This window comes from Helobdella robusta, assembly GCF_000326865.2.
Source record: "Helobdella robusta unplaced genomic scaffold HELROscaffold_7, whole genome shotgun sequence".
NCBI lineage: Eukaryota > Metazoa > Annelida > Clitellata > Rhynchobdellida > Glossiphoniidae > Helobdella > Helobdella robusta.
In genome coordinates this window covers 1,789,773-1,810,301 of record NW_008705398.1, presented here as the reverse complement: position 1 = coordinate 1,810,301, position 20,529 = coordinate 1,789,773, and the positions used below count along the sequence as shown (strand labels likewise).

The window sequence follows — 20,529 nt, the reverse complement described above, 5'->3', positions numbered from 1 at the left end:
TGTTCACAACAGTAAGGTAACATTATAAAACATAGCAAAACTAGTGTGTACACAGCTGATCAATCGACACGATGAATAAGACGAGCTGTTTTTAATCAATCTTAACAGGGATTCTTTATACTAATTTTTCGACATTTCCGCGCTCTTAACAATACGAACTTTGTTTACACCGAAACCTGGAAAAACCAGGTAAGTGGAGTGGCATAGATAGTGTCAACTTTACACCGACCTATTTATTCTACATACATGACACCAGCCATTTAGAAATAGACAACACGCGGACCAGACCACGGTTAGAATATATTATATTAAATTATTATTTAATTAACAAATTTATTAAATTAGTAGACGAGGAGTTAGTTAGCTACAAATCCCCAATGTGTAATGGTTATTTAATCTTGAAGTATCAACGAAACGACACTAACATGTGAACGTGCGTCACCCACGTGTCACGGTGTCACACACATTTCGGGTTTTTTAAAAGGCGGAGATCTTTGCGTTTGAACTAAGCCACTGCAACTAATATGACCAAGCAACTTTAACTATGCTGTTCATATATTTAATCAAATATAACTAATAATATTATTAAACCTATAAAATATCTTTAACCAATTGGTTGAGACTAAAGCTATAAAATGAACAATTATTACAAAGATGAAAAATAATTGGTAATTATTAAGAGAAAATTAAGTTTTTTAAGATTAGTTAAAATCGATGATAATTTAAAACCAACATTTAACAATGTCCAATAGCTTAACACCATAAACTTAAACAAAAATAGATTGTGAAAATAAAACAGTACGAAATGGTCGAATATAAAATTCCGATATATGTCTTTTTTTTAACAATTAACGATGTTTTTAAAAGATACTTATGAAAATACTTGCAACGTATTTAAATAAATCATTTTATAAAAAAATTGTAAAATTCTATATATATATATATATATATATATATACATATATAATTGTTTTATAGTCATCATTTTTAATATTTTAAAATAGACCGTTATATGATAATGCCAAGACATATAACATATCACCCCTTTAACAGCGCATATTTATCTCTTACAACTCCCAAATATGCTTTTTATAACGCAAAGACCTATATATTATATTAATATATATATTCCTTTAGCCAATACTTTATCTCGCTGTCCACCTATCTGTGTTAATCTGTTTTTACAAGTAAATATTAACGGCTCGATACTCTACCTCTTGTCTTTTAAATGACGCTTTGGTTCCATAGGTGCTAAACTTAAACCTCAGTGGTTGGGTCAGACCATATGAGCGCCGTGTTTTGCATCGTTATGGCCTGATTCACATAGTACCTAATTGTTCATTGTAAACAAAAACTTGAAATTTAAGCCGGGAAACCTGTCTCAAGTGTTTCTTTTTTGTTTTGAAGTGATATTCTTGAGATTAATCAGTAACCATACATCGAAATCTGGTAAAACCAGCTAAGTCGCAAACTGTAATTGACATAAATAGTGTTAGTTTTGAGTGAAAACTGAAAGTAAAAATTATTTAGGCATATCACATAATACAGCATCACGTCACATCACCACTTCATATCACATCATAGTATTACATTTTGCACTTTTGCCTATTGCCTGCCATTCAAAAACGATACAAAGATCACATTTCATGTAATGAAATGCATTGATACGTTTAAGTAAAGTCAGTTACTTGAAGGTGGTGCATTGACATTGCATGCATTGATAAACTACTCTCATTCATTAGAAAGTAATGCATTCGCTATTTCAGCGAGTATTTTTTGCAGCGCTTTTCACATTTAAAAGGAAATATTTTCTACGCGGTACTTGAAAAAGTCGTACTACGTATTCCAAGTGTAAAAAGTGTGCAAGAAGTTTATGATGGCTATTGAAAAAAGGTTAAAGGCTACTCTCTCTCTCTCTCTTTCTCTCTCTCTCTCTCTCTTGCGTTTGCTTCAAACAACAAACACACACAGCTTATATGAATAGGCTACGAGTGCAAACCACGCATCATATGATAGGCGGGGATCGCTTTGAATCTGATCAGAATTGGTTTATTTTATATTATTACTCAGTGGCGAATCAAGGGAGGCCAGGGGGAGGGAGCATGTGCACAGTGTTTTTATAAATTAAATAAAACTCATTGTTTGCACAGAAATAAAGCGCTTTATGTGGAAAATCAACTAAAAATAGGTCGCCAGCCTACCTTCCCAATTTACGCCACACTACCATGAATTTAGGAAATTGTTAAAGTTTCTTGGCCCCCGTCAAAATTTCAACGTTTTCAAAATTTGACAAAGTTGTTTAGATCCGCCACAGTAGTTACTTGAATATAATTGTATTCATTTTATAATATTAATTCAGAAGCGATAGAACCCGATGTAACTATTTATCACCTAAGTAAGCATAACCTATCACTCCTGATAACCTATCGAGATTTGCTACGTAACAAATTTTTACTTTAAAATTTAAACCATTAAAAATATATATACCGCTTCAAAAATTGAAATAAGAAAATGTTTTTATATTAAAATTTTGCGATTAAACAAAAATTTACAGGAAAATCTAAAGAATTTTTATTCACAAAACATTTTGTCACTAAAATGTTACTAAAATGTCAAATAAGTTTTAGTAATACAGAAACGACCCTAAATTACATTACTAATTGCTGATAATATTTTGTCATGATGGTCAGACTTATACAAAGTTCATACTGAAAGTCTATATCAGTGGATGAGTTTTATGCAATGAATTAGTGAATTTATAAAATAAACTTGCTATTTTACATTATTCATGTATAACACTTCATTCGTTATTTTAAGTTTTTAAATTTAAAAAATGTGTAATATTTCTTTTTTCGTGATTTAAAAAATGGCATTAACACGATACATAGTTGTTTAAACATTGACTAAACTAAAAAAACGATGCTAAAAATATAATCTTGAAAAACATAAACCAATTTGAATCAAACAAATATGAAAAGATAATTTGTGAATTATAAGAGCTAAAGATAAACGAACCAGCATAAATATTTCAATCGTAGCTAATTAAATCCCTATCTAACAATTTTTTTCGCTACAGCTCATATCATAACACTGGAACTCGCGGAAGTCTCATTGAAAATATTTTCATAACATGTGGCGGTATTGTTTAATATTTTCTAGAAATAAACTTCATTTTCATTCAAATACGTCATCAACTTCTCCACGTTTTTGGGATCCATTTTACACTGCTCCAAAAGACGATTCAACTCCTCATCAATGTTAATATTAGGATGAATATTTTTATCTCTTTCGTCCTGTGCAGATTTAACGTGTTTCAAAATTGTTTCTTTTATTGATTCTAAATTTTTCATCTTCATTTCGATTTCACGATATGATGTTTCAACCGATTTCTTAAGTAATTTAATTCTAGTTTCGATACATTCCCGGCATCTTTTTGGAGCAGCTTTTGTCTTTGCTGGCTACACATCAAACTGATTTTATTATTTACACTCCATTAATATTTCAACATTCATTCACTTTGACGCTTACAAAAGATGCAACACATATTTTAGTGCTTCTAAGAATTTCTTTAAAGGAAAAATTCTTCCCTACTACCCAACGAAAACACAAACTTTTTATGAGTCCAAGTACAAAATACATTGCAATATATACGTATACAACATTTTCTAGCATTTTTTAATTCGGCTAAGAAAGACAACGTGATGAAAACAGAAATTTTGTTCAGCAAAACAGAAATTTTGTGGACTCATAGTATAGATGAGAATTATTACGTTGAACTATTAATAAAATGTTGAAAACTGAAAAAGGCTTCTTTGTTTTCATAACTATTTCTTCATTTATCATTCATTCATTTTTTTAACTTATCGCACGTACTGTTTATAAATTAATTTAACACCATTTGAATTATAGTTTGATTTGTTGTTTTCCACATTTTCACTTCAAGTTTTAGCGAATCGTGATTAGGATGAGAAGCAAACGCGTTAATTACACAAGGTCTAGTTTCCTTCAAAAAATATTCAATTTGAAATGTTTCAAGTGATTAGTAGCGAAAGATATCAAACATATTATGTTGAAATAAATTTTCAAATTGTTGGTTTCAAGCTATATTTGTTTACGAAAAATAGTATTGAATTGAAGGAATAGAGATATAAGCCAAATTTTAAAATATCAATAAGTAACATTCGTCAAATTGTTAGTAGAAGTAATTGTCACAGTAGCAGTACCTATCATTTCAACTATCCAAATTCTTTCTAATTGACGGAAGACAAGTTAGTTTATCTGTAATGAAAACTGTTCACGGCTTCTTGAAAAGTGAGCAGTGTCAGGATTATTTTTTCAGTGTTAATTTTTCGATATAACACGTTTTTTTCTTTTGCAAACAAAGCAGATTTCTTTCACAAGTTTTTCATCAATATTTTCTGGTTCAGAAATTATTGATAACAATTCTTCATATGCTGTTTGTGGAGTCACATTTGTGGATGCTGATGGCATGACGCGCGCGCGAACACACACACACACCACACACACACACACCACACACACACGACACACACACACACACACACAAACACACACACGCATAATAGAACATTTAAGCATAATAGTACGGAAAAAATACGGTACGAAATATTGAAAAATTAAACCAGAAACTGATCAAAATTGATATTTCTTAACAATTGTGTCTACAACAGTCTTAACCCTAAATATATATATATATTATAGATATATATATATTTATTTATATGTATACTTATTTATATATATTTATACAACTCATATACATATATATATTCCTACCAAATGTATATATATCTCTTTTTGGTTTTTGAGGTAATAATTAAATTTTGAAGTGATTATTTAAGAAAAATTTCATTAAAAATTGGAACCTTACTTCATATTTTCAGATCATTCACCTCTCTGAACATCCATGCTGAAGAGAAACACTGGCCTATTTTTTTTTAAAATATGTTGAAACAGGGTGGTTCGTTTGAAACGTCTATCCTATTTATAGTCAATAATTTTTCCGATTTGTCATATATATAGAGAGTTAAATAAACAACCCTATCGTTGCAATGTTGAAGGAAAGAATACTGACAACACTGATCAGTAAATATTCAGTTATACAAACTGATGAGATCAATAGTTTGAGATAAGTGTTCACAGTTTTTATGAGGCATTAGTATTCAGTATTCTAATGTTGTTTGGTAGTTGACAAATCAGGTAATTTATCTCTCTCTCTCTTTTTTTCTCTCCCTCTCTTTCTATATATATATATATATATATATATATAATAAATCCGATAAGAGAGAGAGAGAGGAAGAGAGAATAATTAGTAGATTTTCAATTTTTCCATCAATTTTTATCACACACGTAGCGTTTTCTCTTTTTTGTCATACTCACGAAACACACCAACTCTGCTTGTTGTGTGAAAAAAATGAAGTGACAAATTATGATTAGCTGGCATCGTAATGGATGATAATACGGCGTTCTAGGATTGCTTTTTATTGCTAATCACAAATTTGTCATCATGTTTACTTAACAGGAAAATATCAAACCAACTGAAAAAAATATTTAAAAAAATTCATCAAACAGCTGATTTCCGGAGACCACATAAGATAAAATAGTCTTGCGAAGGCCACCGTAATCACTGTACAATACAAATAGAATTTATGTAATTGTTAATTAGTTAAACAACAGAAATGAACGTTAAATGTAAAATAGATAGATATATAAACATAAACCACTTTCACCAATGTAACTAATTCATAAAAACAGAATAATAATTAATACTCTATTAGTGTTAATTAGTTAAACAACAAAATGAAAGTTAAATGCAAATTTGATAGATATATAACCAATGCAACAAGTCCCAAAATTCAATTAATAGACCTCATGGTGGATCATAGCTTATCGAAAATTTCTTCAAAACCTTTTTAAATACAATCAAGTTAGATATAATTTTAATATCTTCTGGCAAAATTCTGTCCCATCCCTACTTGGGCCAATTACAAATACACTATATTGAAAGATATTTAACCTATTTGGGTATATACAAAACATATTATTCTGCCTAATCAATAACGAGTGAATGTCAGATCTTAAATGAAAACTTTTAAGAAAATAATTATTTAACAAGTTGTTAATCAATTTAAACATAAAAATAGACGAATAATAAATGTTCAATTGTTTAACTGGTAGAATGTCAAGCAATATAAACAAATGATCAACATGAGACATAAAAGTTAAATTTTAATATATTTTAATAAACCATTTTTGCATAATAAATAAATGATTAACAATAAACGACGGGTTATTACCACAAATAATATTACAGTACGATAAATAAGGCAGAATAAAACTATTATAAATTATAAAAAGAATGTTTTTATTAAGTTTATTTTTAATTATATAAAGAAATCGATTGGTTTTGCAAGTAATATCTAATATGTGATCGTTCCACAATAAGATACTTTGTAAACACCTAAAAATTTTATCGAGTCAGATTTCTTTATTGCATGGTTACATATGTTGATATTGAAATCAGGAATATTGTTAGAATCTTAGGACCCAGAATAGAATAAGAGCATTCACTCGTGTTAATTATTAATTTATTTCAATTAAACCAACGTCCAAATTTAGACAATTCACTATTATAAGCAATTTTTCATGCGTGATATTTTTCTATGGATAAAATGAGTTTTTATCATCAGCATACAAAATACAACAAAAAACAGATAAAACATTTGGTGAATCGTTAACAAAAATGATGAAAAGCAATAGACCGAGTATGGAATGGAACCCTGTGGCATTCCGCAGCTCAAAAACAAGACATTTGAAACATGATTTTCAAGCCAAACGTATTGCAGTTTTTTCCAGATAACTCCTGAACCACTGATTAATAGTTCCACGAAAACCATAAAAGTTTAATTTTTGAGAAGCAACGAGTGATTGATCAGATCAAAGGCTTTGATCAGATCAATAAAATGCCCATCGTACACATCTATCTTACATATTCATTAGTACTCGATGTCTAACCTCGGCAGTTGCCAACTCTGTCGAGTGAGCATTTCAAAACCTGTACTGATTGCTGATAAGATGTTAAAACGGTTAAGAAAGATCATCTTTTTAAAACTCATTATTTTTCGACAATCTTAGAAAATGGAGAAAGCTAAGATATTGATCTGTAGTTACCTGCATCTCCTTTACTTCCCTTCTTATGTATTGCAATAACTTGGGCTAATCTTAACTGATTAGGAAAAATTGCCGATTTTAATGGATCAAGGCAAGAACAGCGGTTATGACGACAGAATCCGTTAACCACCAGTGGTTAATGATCGGTTCTGCTAGATCAAATCGAAGTCCGCTGACTCTAATCGAAGTGATGTGAACAAAAGGTGTCGTTCTTATATTTTTAATTTTTTATTTTATAATTTATTTCTGAAGACAATACAAATTTTTTTGACAAACACAATTATTATTACAGTTAGTATAACCCTTTTATTATCTTCGCTAAGCGTTTAGCGCTTAGAATGCGCTCATCAGGCAATATCTTTATGAAATATTATAATGTCCGAGTTAATGTTTTAATTCAAAATGTCCAAATAATAAAACGGTTAATGTTATAAAACTTATCAAATTTAAAATAATCCAAATGATTAAACATTCAGTTATATAGTAAATTCTCCACTATTAATATATAACAATACTTTTAATTCGAATAGAAATAAACAAACATTCATTCAATAAAACCAATTAATTAGTAAGTAATAAACTAGCAAGCAATAAAACAACTTGTCACGTAAAAAACCACTGGGTATACGGCCTAAACTGCTGCATACTCTCCGACACAGCTCTGGTCGTGAATAATCAGATCTGGTTGAGTGGAATTGTGGGAATAGTGATATAGAATGCTTGGAGGTCCCATGCCCATATCAGATCCGATTGGGTGGAATAGTTGTAAAGGATGCATGCATCTTCATCACTCGTTGCATTTGATGATGATGTGTCGACATCCAGATACTTTTTCAAGTTGATTTCTTGTATCGAATAGTTATGTTTAAACCAATTGAGAGTAAAACAAAATAGGGAGCCGTTAAGGATAATGGCATTTTGAGGAGTCCAGAAAGACTGCTTAAGTGTCAGTACGGATGTCCACTGCTCAGTTGTGCAATCAAACATCTCAGCGTCCTGTTTATTCATTTCCTTACACATTCAAGTGAATCGAATTGTAATTATAATGATGTAAACAATTTGTAAGCGAATATTTCTAAAATTGAAATATAATTAAGTATAACGCTCTCATGTACATAAGGAAACCGTCAACAATAAATAAAGACCAACAACAAATTTCAACAGCTGCATTCACAAAAGAGAACACAAACTAACCATAACACTTTCTAAGTTATCTTCTACTTCCACGGTTGGGACACGTTTCCCTCCAACAACAAAAATTTTGTCTCTTAACGCCGTCATGAAGTGATCATTACGTGCTGTCAACATCGGAGCTTTTTCAAACCACTGGTTACATGCGGGGTTGTACATATACACCAGGTTGACTGAAATACCATCTTCTTTGTATCCCCCACTAACATACAACAAACCGTTACATGCAGTACCTAGAAATGAAATTAATTATTTATAAGTGTCCATCACTCACTAGCAGAAAAAAAAGATGTTTCAAAATGTATAAAACCTGATAAGAAGGCGACAGCAATGGGCAAAGGTGCTATCGTGTACCATCTGTCTTCTCCGGGAATGTACCTCTCCGCTGTCTGAATGAACGTGCGATGATCACCAAAAAGAGTCACACCAGCAACCGCATACAAATGTCCTCCCATTTCACCGAAGTAGAAAAAAGCTCTTGCGACATGCATACTAGATAGCTGGAAGTTGTTTGATGTGTGAAAATCATTGTTAAGAACGGTTTAGTTATTTTTAATAAGAATTTGATTATTTAAAATTATATTTGAAATAACGAATGGACACATTTGCAACTCATTCAGGTTAACTGAAGTTTTATAATGGCGCTGTAGGTGTGATTAAATTTTTCAAGTTGATTCAAAAGCCTCATCTTTATGAAAACAGTTTAAAAATATTTTGAAAAAATTAGTCTAACCTGTGACCACTTCGAACTGATTACATCATATACTTTCAAACTCTTGGTTGTTGAATCACATTTGTAGACTCCGCCAGCAAAATATATCTGATTATTTGCTGTACAAATCCTGTGGCCTACAAAGAGAGGAATCCACTTCCGAATCTTGATATATTTAAAATCATCGAAAGGGAACACGGTAGTTTTGTTGGATAAAGTTTTGACAAAATCGTAAACTGATAGCGAAGAGAAAGGTTGTTCAACCTGTAAAAAATTTCATTATTTAAATAACTAAATTGAATAAATTCTGCCAATCGCATGCATTGTTTAAACCAACCAACATATACAATATTTTGAAAATATTACTATCATCAATGTTCTGTGTGTGTGTGTCGCTAAAAATTAAACCATTAATATGAAAATTTTCAAAACATCTTAGAAGCGTTGCTCACTATAAATTGATTGACAAGAATTGTAAAATTACACTCTTTGTTAATAATAAACAAATGAATTAAAGATTAGCTGACCTCGATCTCTGGCGCTCCGAAACCAAATATTTTGCCAACTGTACGAAAACCATGGTCTTCAGTCTGAACGTTTATTTTTAACTTTTCAAGTACGTTACTAGCCTTCCTTTTTTCTGGCTCCGCCATCAAATTGTACTTCACCTTACTGAACAGTAGTTCTGCATACTGCCTTCTTGATTCGTCAGCTGAAGTCCATCTTACTATCAAATCGAAAATATCTAACTCGCAGTCAACATTAACAAGCTCCGATTCAACCAAGCGTATCATTCCATCTGGTGACAGTGATAGTATTTCGGATCTCAAAATAATACACTTTAAATTGTCGAAAATGAACTCAAAAACTCTCTCGATTGCCTCAAACAAGTCGAATTTGTTTGCGAACTGCAAAATGCGTGCGTAAGTTGATTCATTCAATAGGCCCAATAAATTATTGAGATATTTATCTGTCATGCTTCGAATTTGAAGATAGAGTGAGCCCTCTAAACCTTTTTCCACGCAGCACAAGTCCCTGGCACCAAAATGATCCTCGTTGCTTTGTACATTCGATAAAAAATGTTCGACTTCATGTAGACATGCGTCGGAAAGACACTCCAACGTAAGTTCTTTAAAGTTTGCATCTCTCATTCCACTGTTTGCCAGGGCTTGAAAATAATCACTGGACTGTAGTAATAAATCTTTAGCAACTTCGTAGCGACCGCCTTCGTTGGAAATTAAAACCATTTTTGCTGGTTCATCGACAGCATTATCTTTCTCCATTTTGCAATTTTTGTTCAATTCAACGCCTTTCTTTTTCATTTCTAATTCTTCAACGAAATTTTTTTCGACAATAATTCGATCAAAATGATATCTTCAACACGTGCTTCAAAGTTACGATGTACTGCGGCTGCGATGTCACTCATTCATATATATACAAGCATCTTTAAGGATTGTAAATACATTGTCTTTGGTTTGGTTTACCCAAAGACTCATTTTACAAAAGATTTTTATTATTTTTTATTTTTCTTTGCTATTCGATGATGCGACCATTACAAAATGTTTTATAACTTATTTATAAATACAAATCTATCAATCAATCATTTATTCATAAATTTATCCATTCATCTCTAGGGATCAAACATTCATTTATTAACTATCTTATGTATTTATTATTAACAAAGATTATTGCAATTTTCAATGTTACTTAATCTATGTTAATTTTTATTTTTTTGCTTCTCTTTGAATATTCTTTCTTTTTCCAGAGAGCTTGTAAACGAGACGATTCGAGTTTCACGTTAGAACAAAGTTAATTTTTTTACGCCTGAATTATGTTTGTTTTGTTTATTTTACTTCACAACAAGGTGTCTTGTTAGTAGCAGAACGCTCGTACTAACAAATTGGTGACCCGACGTGAATCAAAGACTTCTCCGTAATAAATTTTTAACCTGGCGGTATTCGGGATTAAATAATATCAACATGATATCCGTCAAGTTGCCCACCTTTATGGATACAGCACCGACAGGATGGTTTGCAATCGCTGAAGCTCAATTTCATCTCAGAAAAGTTAGTTCATCGGAAACAAAATTTTATCATATCCTATCATCGCTACTGGCAGATTTGGTTGCCAAATTACCACAACACTTGTTTCACGATAGAAATTATAACGACCTAAAAAAAGCGGTAATATCGATTTTTGAATGAACAAAACCAGAATTGTTCGCTCGCTTGACCGGAGATACTAAAATGATCGGCAGACCATCACACTATTTACAAGAATTATTAGCGACAGCCAATAAAATTGGACTGGGAGACGAACTCGTACGTCATATGCTTATAAAAGCTCTTCTAACAACAATTTCTCCAGTCATCGCAGCTCAAAAAGATTTCGATCTACATAGCGACTGGGAAATTTAGCAGATGAATTAATCCCATTTTCTAAAAACGAAATTTACCCTATGAACAAAGAAACCACGAACAACAACACACTTTTTAACAGAACGAGTTCAACAAACAGCATCAATGATTGGAACATCCCAATCAACGTTTGCCCATTTTATAAAGACCAACGCACTCAAATCTGCCGAGGTCACATGCAAACCATGGTGCAGATGGCCAAACAAAAAAAATATACAAATTCAACCATCTTCAAGATCTCCATCTCTAACCCAGATGAGATCACCCGCAAACAATATTTCTTCACCCCAGCCGTCGGAAAACTGATCAGGCAAGTCGAAATCGCATCAATCGGCTCGCCACTTTTTGAAGTTGCCGCTAGAATTAAATGCACAACATTAAAATTAATAGTACATACAAGCGCAGCAGTCACAATCATCCCAACAAAATTTTCAGCAGGATTATGTTTGCAACCCACTGCCGTTCACCTACCAACTGCGAGTGGTCAAAACAATACCTGTCATGGAGAAACCATTGTTGAACTCCACATCTCACCACTGCACAGAACATACAAATTGAATGTTGTAATTGCAGATATTGTCAAACATTTGTTAGGCAAAGATTTTTATAGTCGTATAAAATCCTTGTCGATTGCACTAACAACAGACTGATTGACACAATAACAAAAAAACGATTACAACAAACGTTTTGCAGAATTCCGTTCAACAAATTCACATCAATAAACCGCCAGTAGTAACGAAACTCATCAATAAATTTTCAATGTTGATTGAACCAAGAAATGAAAATCAAATAAAAATAAACTCTAAAGTAAAACACATCATCGGCACTGGTGGAAGCCAACCAACATTTGCCAAGGCTCGCCAACTGTCTGAAGAGAAATATAAAGCAGCAAAAGAGGAATTTAAGTCTTTACTAAACGCCGGAATCATCAGACAATCTAAATATCCTTGGGCTTCTCCACTCCATCTAGTTCCAAAAAGTACTGCAACAACAACCCCATCCTGATGATAGTCAATTTGATTAATTAGAATATTATCTAAAACTGATGCAGATGAAGTTGAGACTCGTGTAGGCAAATTTATCAAAGCGTGAAATTTGTGAAAAAATAATCTTTCAAAATTGAATTTATCTATCGAGATAGAATCCAGGTTAATATTGAAATATCCTGCAATATATATATATAAGTGAGTGAATTACATATTAGCAACACATTTTCCAACATCCCTCGCTTTTTTTGCTCTGTCTATAGTTAAATATGAATTTATATCCTTGCAAATCAATTAAAGGGGCAGTCGCATCATCTAACCACGTCTCTGAAATCACAACAGCAGTAAAACTAATAGGAAAAGAATCCAAAAAATTTCATATCACTCATTTTGTTAAAATTACTTCTTGCATTGATATGTATAATAGTAAGAGCAAGCTTTGCAGAACTAATGTTTTCAACATTTAAATCATTAATTATTGAATTTGAAATGTAGTAATATTTACAATCACAAGTTAAATTATTTTTAATACATTTATTTTAAGATGAAATATCAGCCATTAACAGCGGATGGAGTTTTAGGCGCTTGATTCGTGTAAAATAACCACTCACGAACATTGACGTCTAAAGGCTGTATTTCAGCATTAAAAGTTTTATCCTTTTCAATTTCAGGAATACAGTTTCTGAAAGAACTGCACTCTTCGTTGTTATCGTTGGCTTTTTCAGCATTGTTTTTCTGAAGTCGTTTAGCGGGAAATATATTGTGGAATTCGATATCAAAATTACGTAAATGTTCAGCAACTGTGTCCTTTGAACATGGAGTAATGTTTCCAAGGTATATTAAAGATTTCTTTTCAGCGCTTTTTAGTTTGAGCGACCCTATGGCCTCGCACTTCCCGACCTGTTTTTTTGATTGGTAGCGAAGTTGGCTTCACAATCCATTTATTAACGTTATAGATGTTAATATCATCTTGATTACGTTTATTAAGTTTATTAGGAACCATCATTCAACGAGAGCAGTTATTGATACCAGCAGCAACATTATCTTTTGGATGATTAAATTTCGCTGTATCTGCGCGGGTGTGACATTTTTGAGTCTTGTTTAATTAACATCAGTTGCTCTGTCGTGGAAAAAGACCTCCCTTACCTGGTCACTGACGGAATGTGGTTTGGTAACGCCACCTTGAGACTGACTGAACTTCAGGAACAGCTGGTTATTTTTTTCAATGTTGTCTTATCTATGATTTAATCTATAGAAATTTTCAAATACCGTTTTACTCTTATTCTTGGCCAGACGTATGGGGACTATCGATATTGAATATAACAAATGTTGGCAACCGCTCAGATAATTTACTATCTGTCAATTCAACAAACATGTCAACAATATCAAAAACATCTTCATATTTAGTATTTCCTCGGTTCAACTGTTTGATTTCATCTTTTTTCAATGTTTCATACTCAGAAACTAAGATTTTTTACCGACCGAAATCTCGTCACACGTAAAGAATGATGCAACTTCATTTTTGAAATTGTCATCTGATAAAATTTCTGAATTGGTACTTAATAAACACAAGATCTCAGAAAAACAAATTTTTTAGAAGCCATTACAACATATTTGAATAATTAACCGGTAAATTCGATTTAGAACGTAAGTTGTTATAAGAGAAAAACTTATTAGATTACAAACTCAAATATTAACTAAAAAAAACTAATTTAAATAATTAACTCTGATTATATTGAAAAAAATAAAACTAAATTAATAATATCATAATGTTTTCCAACAATAAGAATCAAAATTAGCGACAAAATATTAAAAAATCAACGAAAATTTTTAGAAAAACGTGAAAAATTTGCAATGCAACTAATTCAATCAAAATATGTAAAAAATACAAAAAGGATGGAAAGAGAAAGAATAACTAATTGGCAAATTTTTAAGCAAATTCAATCACCAAACATTTTTGCAACAAATGGTGGACTACCAACGAGCCAATTTATTAATTCTGTAAATTTTCAAGTGCTTCTAGACATCGTCAGATTGTGTCAACTTCACGTTGCAATCTGTGCAAATTCTTTTGTGCCCGGGCGAATGTTTTTTGTAGAAAGAGCGAATTGTTCGTTTTTTCATTGTCGTGATTTGTTATGCAGTTTTGAAAGACACCACTTTACCAGAACAGCTGGTTAGGACGATTGATTGATAGTAGGAACGTGTAATTTGTACAACAGGTCAGTTATGCCCAACAGGTCTTTCACGGTATTGTGATATACATAATATTCAGAAACAAAAATTTTGCAAGCTGATAGGAAATTGATAACAAACTATAAATATTTTGTCAAATTTCTGTCAAATTACTTTTCTTAAGAGATCAAAAGAATATATTAATAATTTTACGCCAGTTCTAAATTGTAAAAGTTTACATCAACAAATAAAAATTGGTGTTGAAAATTTTTAAACAATTAATGATAAAATATAATACTTTAATCCTATTATAAAAATGTTTTAGTGTCAAAAAAGGTTAGTTGGTTTTTGATTAATTTGTTTTAACGCATGGAACATTTGGAGAATATAAATGTTTTCAAATCGTTTAAAAAATTTTAGCACAATTGATGAAATCCTAACTTGAACGAAAAATAATTTTGGTTTTCCATCCAGACTCTGGCAAGAATCCTTATTAAACTTGTTGATGACATCTCTGTGAAGTTGGAAGGAGTCCCTGGTGAAGCCGCACTGCTCACAGCCCCCCACGACCATCAACACGAAACAAGCGTAATTCGTGTAATTAGCTTCAGCAACTGTTGAGTTGAATTCAGAAGATTTCTAAAACAAAATCAAAAATTCTACAAACAAACGAACGAACAAACGAACGAACGAACAAACAAACAAAGTGTTTACTCTACCTTCATTAACTGCTAACAATGTTTCATGCTCAGTCAAGTTTTTGTAAAGAGCTACTTCGAATCCCAGATCTGCGAACATGTTCAGAACGCCCACGACATTTCTATTACCTTCTATTTTCAAATAAAGTCAAGCAAAAATTATGACAACTCGTTTTATTGAAAGGAAAATGTAGTATTAGTAGTAGTGGTAGTTGTAGTATTAGTAGTAGTAGTAGTAGTAGTGGGAGTTGTAGTAGTAGTAGCAGTGGCAGCACTAACAGTATTAATACTTATATTGTTAGAGTTGCTTTTTATTTTATTCATTGTTATATTATTTGATGACCATATAAAAGAACTTGTACCTTCCTCAAAAGTTTGTTCCTTAGTTTTGGACTCGGATGAACGTTTGTTCGACACTGACTCCGACCTCTTGATCGAATCTTTCGGCCCATCACCGACTGCCGAAACCGATTGTCGAGTTTGAAAGAAATTTGCCAACTTCTGTTCTACATTTCTCAATAATTCTGATAAAATAAAAGGTATTTGTGAAAGCGTTTAAAATGAGTCAGCTGACGTAATCTTTTCTTTATATTTAAAAAATTAACATTTTAGTAGTTGAAATTTTTATAACGGCGCTAAAAAATCGAAACGTTAGTACATCATTTGTGTTTGTTATAATTTTATTTCTCATTTATACACACACAAAAAGACGAATTAGCTTTATATTAAGTAATGCGTATCAACATGTGCAGATGCCTAAACAACACTAGCTTGAGAAATCGTTTTTGGAATATTAAAAAAAGAATTCTTCAAATTTTAAAAACTTAAAATTTTTCCACATTTTTCGGAGTCAGATAAACGATATCTGATTCCTGACTTGGACAAACGCCGACCCCTAACCTGGTTCCCTCCGTTCCTGGATGCTTCGACTGTGCTGTATAACAACACATTTGCCAATTTTGGCGTATTTGCTGAAGTCATACTCCAACTATATGTATGCAATGCATATATAACAACAGTGTTGGTATTATTAATAATATTTGTTATTCTTATCACTATTATTATCACAATTATGTTATCTCTCGTCATAATTATTATCTCTCTTTCAGGAACCGATCGAACCAAGTCACTGCCACGTCAGGGACTGCGGTCTTAACTACTACAAAGAAATAAAATTATTCAAAGACTTTGCGGTTGAAACATTCTCTACAATAGAATTTTATTAAGGTTAAGGTTAAATTTAACAAAATCTTCATTAAAATTTTGACCTGTAAATGTTTGTAAATGTATTTATATTAGTTTTAATGGCCATGCGGTAAAGGTCGTAGGGTTCTGCTCCGCAGTAGGTGTAGTGACCAGATTCAAATGCGACAGAAAGGTTTTTTTCTGTCACATTCTATTTGTGTGTTGCGTCGTTTGGTGTGTATGTATTCATATAAGATGTTTGTGTGTTGTTGGGTGGTTGATTTCTTAGAGCCTAGGTGTGAGTGTGAATGACTTTCAGCCTGTTATAATCTCTCGTAAAACGTTTTAATTAATGGTGCAAATGATAATAATTTTATTATATACAGTAGGGTAGAGTGTTTTAAGAAAAAATGAATGTTAGTTTGAGTTGTATAAATCATTTGAAATATTAATGATAGATTTTAAAAATGAAGCTCAGGTTGTCAAAAATTAAAACTTTACTTGCTGTAATTAGCCAGTCTGCTTTCTGAAGAACTCATTTTGACTGACAACAATGTTAACACGGAAACCAAATTGTTTGTTTGAAAAGATAAGATTTATTTATACTAAAATATATTTGTATCTTAAATATTGTCTGAAATATTTATATTGGAAATGTTTCTAGTCAGTATCATTGCAAATAGCTAATTCGATTAATATATGGAATTAAGCTTTCAGAAATATAATCATTTATTCACTATTACATCATTAAGTCATTAATTTTTATTTGCTTGATACCAATTTTGTCGTTTGATACGAGTTAATCAATTTTTGGAAGTTGGAAGTTTTAATAATACGTTGGGAAGTTATTATCACACATTAGCTTAGCTAACTACGCCGCATTTGTTTCAGAGAAATCATCATTCAATAAACAGTCAACAAGTTTGACAAATATCTGAAAAAAATATAATCTCTTGCTCAAATAAAGGAAAATTAATTTTAAATTATTTAAAACAAATTGGTGTGTAGTGCTGATCCAAATATCAGAAACAAATATAATCTCCTGCTCACTCTTCGGTATTCTTTCCCATAGTTTTAAAGTTTTAAAACCTCTCCTACTCAAAGCGTGACATCCTTTATGGACAGCCCCAAACCTCAAATTTATCTTCCCTCCATAAAAAAAATCATCTTTTCTTCTGGGACTACAAATTTTTTGCAAGAAAATGTTTACCACGTTGCTGACCTTGTAAAAAAAGTGTAAGGATCAGCTCTGATCCACAAATAAACATGAAACAAATTTAATTATGCAAGAGCAGTTATTACTGAATGATATTTAAATGAGTTTTTTTTTCTCCGAATAGCTCTAAATGATTATTGTAAAATAATTGGCTCATTGCGTATGATGCTGGCTGGTGTCCATCATTGTAGCGCTAAAAATTTTAAATATTTCCACTTTGTGTATCCCAATAATTCAAAAAAGTGTACAAGGCTTGCTACACTCTTCGGTGTATTATATAAGTCTGGCGTTTGTTTTATTCTTTGGTTAAACTCATGTTCAAATACTATAAAAATATTTTTCATTGAAATCAAGCTTGCTAATTTTTTTTTCTACTTGAACAGTATAAGAGCATGTGAGTAACCATTATGGTGCCAAATTGATCTGCAGTCCTGAAATTTCATTTCGGCTTTTTTTCAATATGCATTTATTCATTTTGAACTCAAATTTTTCTTTCTTCTAACCTTTGCGTTTCATTATTTGATCGATCCACCAAAAATATTTCAAAGAATTTAAAGGTTTCAAACCTGGTGACAATAAATGTTTTTTTGGTTTTAGATTTTCGTCAAATTTTTCTGATTTAGTTTAATTCGGTTTTATCACATTAAGGAAAATATTGTACAGTTAATTTCGTATCAAAAAATTGACAGATTTTTACTTTGGTTTGGTTTGTCAAATAGTTATGTGTTGGATTAGCGTGTCTCCAATGATTTTGTAATGATTATGAAACTTTATCACAATTACGAAAACTTCCAAGATATTATTTTCAATTAAGATTGTACTGGAACTCAACCACAATCGAGTTGAGGTAGCTTCCATTTTAACTTCTTCGGAAGAATCCACTCAGCCAGTCGAGTCAGTCACGATGGGCCCTTCTCAGCTGGTCGAACCACATAAACAACAACAAGCCTCATCGACGATGAGTCCTCCCTCCGATGTCAATTCTGCGACATCAATAAATCATGACAATGGCTGTTAACATTACTTATTCCACAATCAATTCTATCCAACAACATCCTCAACCATCAAACAACGACGAAGATGATCAACACTTTAACGCATACAACACCCACATCGACCCCACAAAGAACCTCCTAGATTCATTCACCAGACAGTCATCCTACAACACCACAAGAGATCTACTCAACATTCTAGAAGCCAAGTACATCAACAATCATGATCACCCTCTACCTCTACTTCACATAAACAGCAGTAGTCTTTTAAATAAAATTTCTGACATTTTAATTTTAAATAAATTTTTATCTTATTTTTTTCCCATTATTATTATTTCAGAGACATGGCTGAATGACGAAACCGCTAAACTTGTTCGTATGAATGATTACAATTTTGTTTTTAAAAATAGGTCTGACAGAATAAGTGGTGGAGTCGGAATCTTCATCAGATCAGGCATTGAATTTTCTATGATAAACAATTTGCTTCTGAACGACACCATTATTGACCTTCTTGGTATCAATTTAAAATTAAACACACACGTAAATATTTTAGTATATAGACCCCTCAACACTGACCCTAATATCTTAATCCAAAAGCTCGAACTTATTTTACCAACATTCAAGCCACACATAAAGAGCTATTTAATTGGCGACTTTAACCTTGACCTCAATAAACTCAACAGTGACAACGTCGTTGCTGACTTCTCTAACCTACTATCATCATACAACTTCTTACCTCTTATAACCTCCTCTACTCGCATCTCAACTTCTTCTTGCTCACTCATCAACAATATCTTTACTAACAACCTAACTTCTCACTTATCTGGAATAATTCTGTCTGACATATCCGACCATTTCCCTATATTCGCCATCGCTTCCAAATCAGAAATCTCAAACCATGCCCCTATAAAGCACTTCAGAAACCTAACTAGTGTTATATACGGTTATATAGATTTATTTAAAGTTATGTAGAGTTATTGAATATATATAGTCATATAGTGTTATATACGGTTATATAGATTTATATATAGTTATATATAGTTTTCTCTATACCATACCATACCATACAGTAGATTAATATATAGCTTTATAGTGTTATTGATTATATATAGTTATATACTGATATATACGGTTATATAAATTTATATATAGTTATGTAGAGTTATTGATTAAATATAGTTATATAGTGATATATACAGTTATATAGACTTATATATAGTTATGTAGAGTTATTGAATATAGAGAGTCATACATTGTTATATACGGTTATCTAGATTTATATAGAGTTATGGATTATATATAGTTATGTAATGATATATAGTTTTATATAGATATATAGTTATATAATGTTATTGATTATATGTAGTTATATAGTGATATATACGGTTACATAGTTTTATATAAAGTTATATAGTGTTATTGATTATAAATATTTATATAGTGGTATATACGTTAATATGAAGTGATATATACGTTTATATCAATTTATATATAGTTATATAGTGTTATTGATTATATGTAGTTATATAGTGATATATACGGTTATATAGATTTATATATAGTTATGTAGAATTATTGATTATATATAGTTATATAGTAATATATCCGGTTATATAGACTAATATAGAGTAATGTAGAATTATTGATTATATAAAGTTATATAGTGATATATACGGTTATATAGATTTATATATAGTTATGTAGAGTTATTGAATATAGATAGTCATATAGTGTTATATACGGTTATATAGATTTATATATAGTTA

At 31.4% G+C, this 20,529-nt stretch overlaps 3 protein-coding genes across 3 annotated transcripts; 1 reads left to right on the top strand and 2 right to left on the bottom strand.

Moving 5' to 3' along the window:
- Positions 1 to 7,442: 7,442 nt before the first annotated feature.
- HELRODRAFT_189581 (hypothetical protein) lies at positions 7,443 to 10,416 on the bottom strand (the record flags this gene model as incomplete). Its single annotated transcript, XM_009030768.1, has 5 exons — positions 7,443 to 8,187; positions 8,386 to 8,615; positions 8,693 to 8,882; positions 9,116 to 9,358; positions 9,622 to 10,416. 5 exons carry the CDS (start codon positions 10,414 to 10,416, stop codon positions 7,867 to 7,869), a joined length of 1,779 nt encoding a protein of 592 aa, XP_009029016.1. The 3' UTR covers positions 7,443 to 7,866.
- Positions 10,417 to 13,049: 2,633 nt separating this feature from the next.
- HELRODRAFT_164806 (hypothetical protein) lies at positions 13,050 to 17,094 on the bottom strand (the record flags this gene model as incomplete). Its single annotated transcript, XM_009030767.1, has 9 exons — positions 13,050 to 13,397; positions 13,644 to 13,706; positions 13,767 to 13,853; positions 15,114 to 15,286; positions 15,392 to 15,502; positions 15,733 to 15,894; positions 16,271 to 16,358; positions 16,558 to 16,576; positions 17,057 to 17,094. 9 exons carry the CDS (start codon positions 17,092 to 17,094, stop codon positions 13,050 to 13,052), a joined length of 1,089 nt encoding a protein of 362 aa, XP_009029015.1.
- Positions 17,095 to 18,675: 1,581 nt separating this feature from the next.
- On the top strand, positions 18,676 to 19,735 carry HELRODRAFT_164805 (hypothetical protein; the record flags this gene model as incomplete). The annotated part of the gene is made up of 3 exons (XM_009030766.1): positions 18,676 to 18,784; positions 18,852 to 19,022; positions 19,104 to 19,735. 3 exons carry the CDS (start codon positions 18,676 to 18,678, stop codon positions 19,733 to 19,735), a joined length of 912 nt encoding a protein of 303 aa, XP_009029014.1.
- Between the last annotated feature and the right edge of the window lie 794 nt (positions 19,736 to 20,529).